The sequence below is a fragment of the Arachis duranensis genome, chromosome 5, assembly GCF_000817695.3.
Source record: "Arachis duranensis cultivar V14167 chromosome 5, aradu.V14167.gnm2.J7QH, whole genome shotgun sequence".
In the NCBI taxonomy this organism is placed as follows: domain Eukaryota; kingdom Viridiplantae; phylum Streptophyta; class Magnoliopsida; order Fabales; family Fabaceae; genus Arachis; species Arachis duranensis.
In genome coordinates, this window is record NC_029776.3 from 2,261,799 (window position 1) to 2,263,906 (window position 2,108).

Here is a 2,108-nt window from a genome sequence, read left to right on the forward strand (position 1 = left end):
AATAATTAATTTTAATGACTAATTTTAATATAAAATTAACATTTTTAATATTAAAATTGGTAGGTCAAATGTACTTTTCTCGTTAAGCAGAGCTGAACAATATATATATATATATATAAGGGACGAGGGAGGCTAAAAGCCTAAAATTCATACTAAGAATATTTTCGTGTAAATTAAATATTACATATATTTATTTTATATACATGAATATATAATATGGGTCGAATTTTGTATCTGTTATTTTGTATTTAATTTTTTTATATTTCACTGTATTCTATAAATCAATATATCTAAGAGGAAGAATTTTAAGTATATCTAGTTATTTTAATTGTTAATTTAAATTAATATACTAAAACACTGTGTTTCTAATACACTTAAAATTTTTCCTATCTAACATACTATAATGATTAGATCAATCTGGGTCAAATCAATTAAGTTGAGTGTAATGTAACCCAAAAAGAAAATATTAAGTGTAAATAATTTTGAAATGGTTAGTTTAGAAATTTAACTTTAATATTGTGAAACTTCCACAATACAATACTTGTTTATTAATTTTATATCATATAAATTATATATATAATATGATCCAAACGTTGTGGACCATCATATCCTATCCCCACTCTCCAAACAAAGCCAGTATATTATAACTTGAGAATCTCTTAAATAGTGGCAATAAACTTGACAAACACGCAGTAACTAATTAAACAGAGAAATTCGATAGGAGTTCTTTTTAATAGAAATTAATTAAATTTAAGTGGATTTACTTGCAAGATTATGAGTCGAATCTACTCTGGTAGGACTAGGAGTCCTGCGACTTAAATCTCAAAAAAATAAAATAAAAAATAAAAATATTATTTGTAATAATTTAAATGACAAAATTTTTTTAGTAAAGTTTATAAAAGCTATCTTTTTAAAAGATAACTTTTTAAAAAGTTGCGACACTTACATTTAGTAAAATTAAATTAAAAATGACTTTTAATAAACAAAAACATCACAATTGTGTTTGATAAAACAATTTTTAATAATTAATAAAGATAATTTTAAATTTTTATTATTATATAAAGTAATATTAGATTTTTTTAATTTTAATAAATACAAACCAACTTCAAAAAGTTTTTTCTTAAGTGTTCTAAAAAAATTTTTCTAACTTTTAAAAATTACAAACACAAGTATTTAGACTTTTTAATTTAGTAAACGCAAAATAAAATAACACCTCTTCAAACAATTTTATCAAACCAAACATCTATTTTTCACTTAGAAATTTCAAGTCTTGTTCCTAATAATTAGAAAAAACAAAAGAATAGTCTAAATCCTCTTCAATATAGTAGCAAAAAAATAAAAAAGCACATAATGAAGGAGCAAGTTGCAATATCCTAACCTCTTGGTTCTGGGAGTCATTATCATGTGGCGCCTGATGAGTAGTTTCTTGTGGCTGTGGAGAAGACCTGTCGGCAGCAACAGTAGTCTCTTCCAGAGAGTCAACGGTGGTTCTTTCTTGCTTTGCCGCTACTCCCTCATCGTTCTTCACTTTCTCTGGTGGTACCATCATCACCATGTGGAGTTTATTATAATAACTTATAAGATATTATTGTGCAAGGGTTTTAGTTATCTAGAGTGAAACCTGAGGAATGGGGAATATTGGGGGAATGAAAATAACATGTGAGGGTGGAGTACAACTACTGCAGCTTTACCTTCAACTTCAATAATTAAAGCTCAGGCAAAATATTACGCGGAATAATATAAGACGATAAAGGGGAACAAAATAAAACGTGATTCTTAGTTTCTTACTTTCTTAAGTGCCTCTACCAAAAAGTTCCAAAAATCTTTTTACCGGATTACAACACTAGCAAATTTTTTTTTTTAAACAAAAAGGAACTAGCTAGATTCCTATGCATAAGGGAGGATAAATGTTTACCACCAGATAATCAATCAATATAAGTAAAAAGAAAAAACTAAGAAATCAATTATAATATAAGGCAATTTAAAAATTTTATTATATTTTTTATTTTAAAATTCTAAAATTTAAGATAGTAGATTTTTTTTATGACGAATTTATTTTTTAATTAGTTGACTTTATTTGATTATATTTTTAATTACTTTTTTAAAGA

At 25.2% G+C, this 2,108-nt stretch overlaps 1 protein-coding gene across 2 annotated transcripts in view; it reads right to left on the bottom strand.

Annotated features, from left to right (window-relative positions):
• The window catches only part of LOC107487104 (probable polyamine transporter At1g31830), a 6,150-nt gene extending 4,374 nt beyond the window's left edge, over nt 1-1,776 (bottom strand). The window contains exons 1-2 of one of the 2 annotated variants that reach the window (XM_016107698.3): nt 1,622-1,771; nt 1,379-1,533 (exon numbers count right to left, since the gene is read on the bottom strand). Coding sequence is in view for 1 of the 2 variants with exons in the window: in XM_016107696.3 (XP_015963182.1) it covers nt 1,379-1,555 (177 nt within the window). In the remaining variant the exon portion in view is untranslated. Of the gene's footprint in view, nt 1-1,378 lie in introns of both variants that reach the window. The other variant, XM_016107696.3, reaches the window with a different exon arrangement.
• Nucleotides 1,777-2,108: the final 332 nt, after the last annotated feature.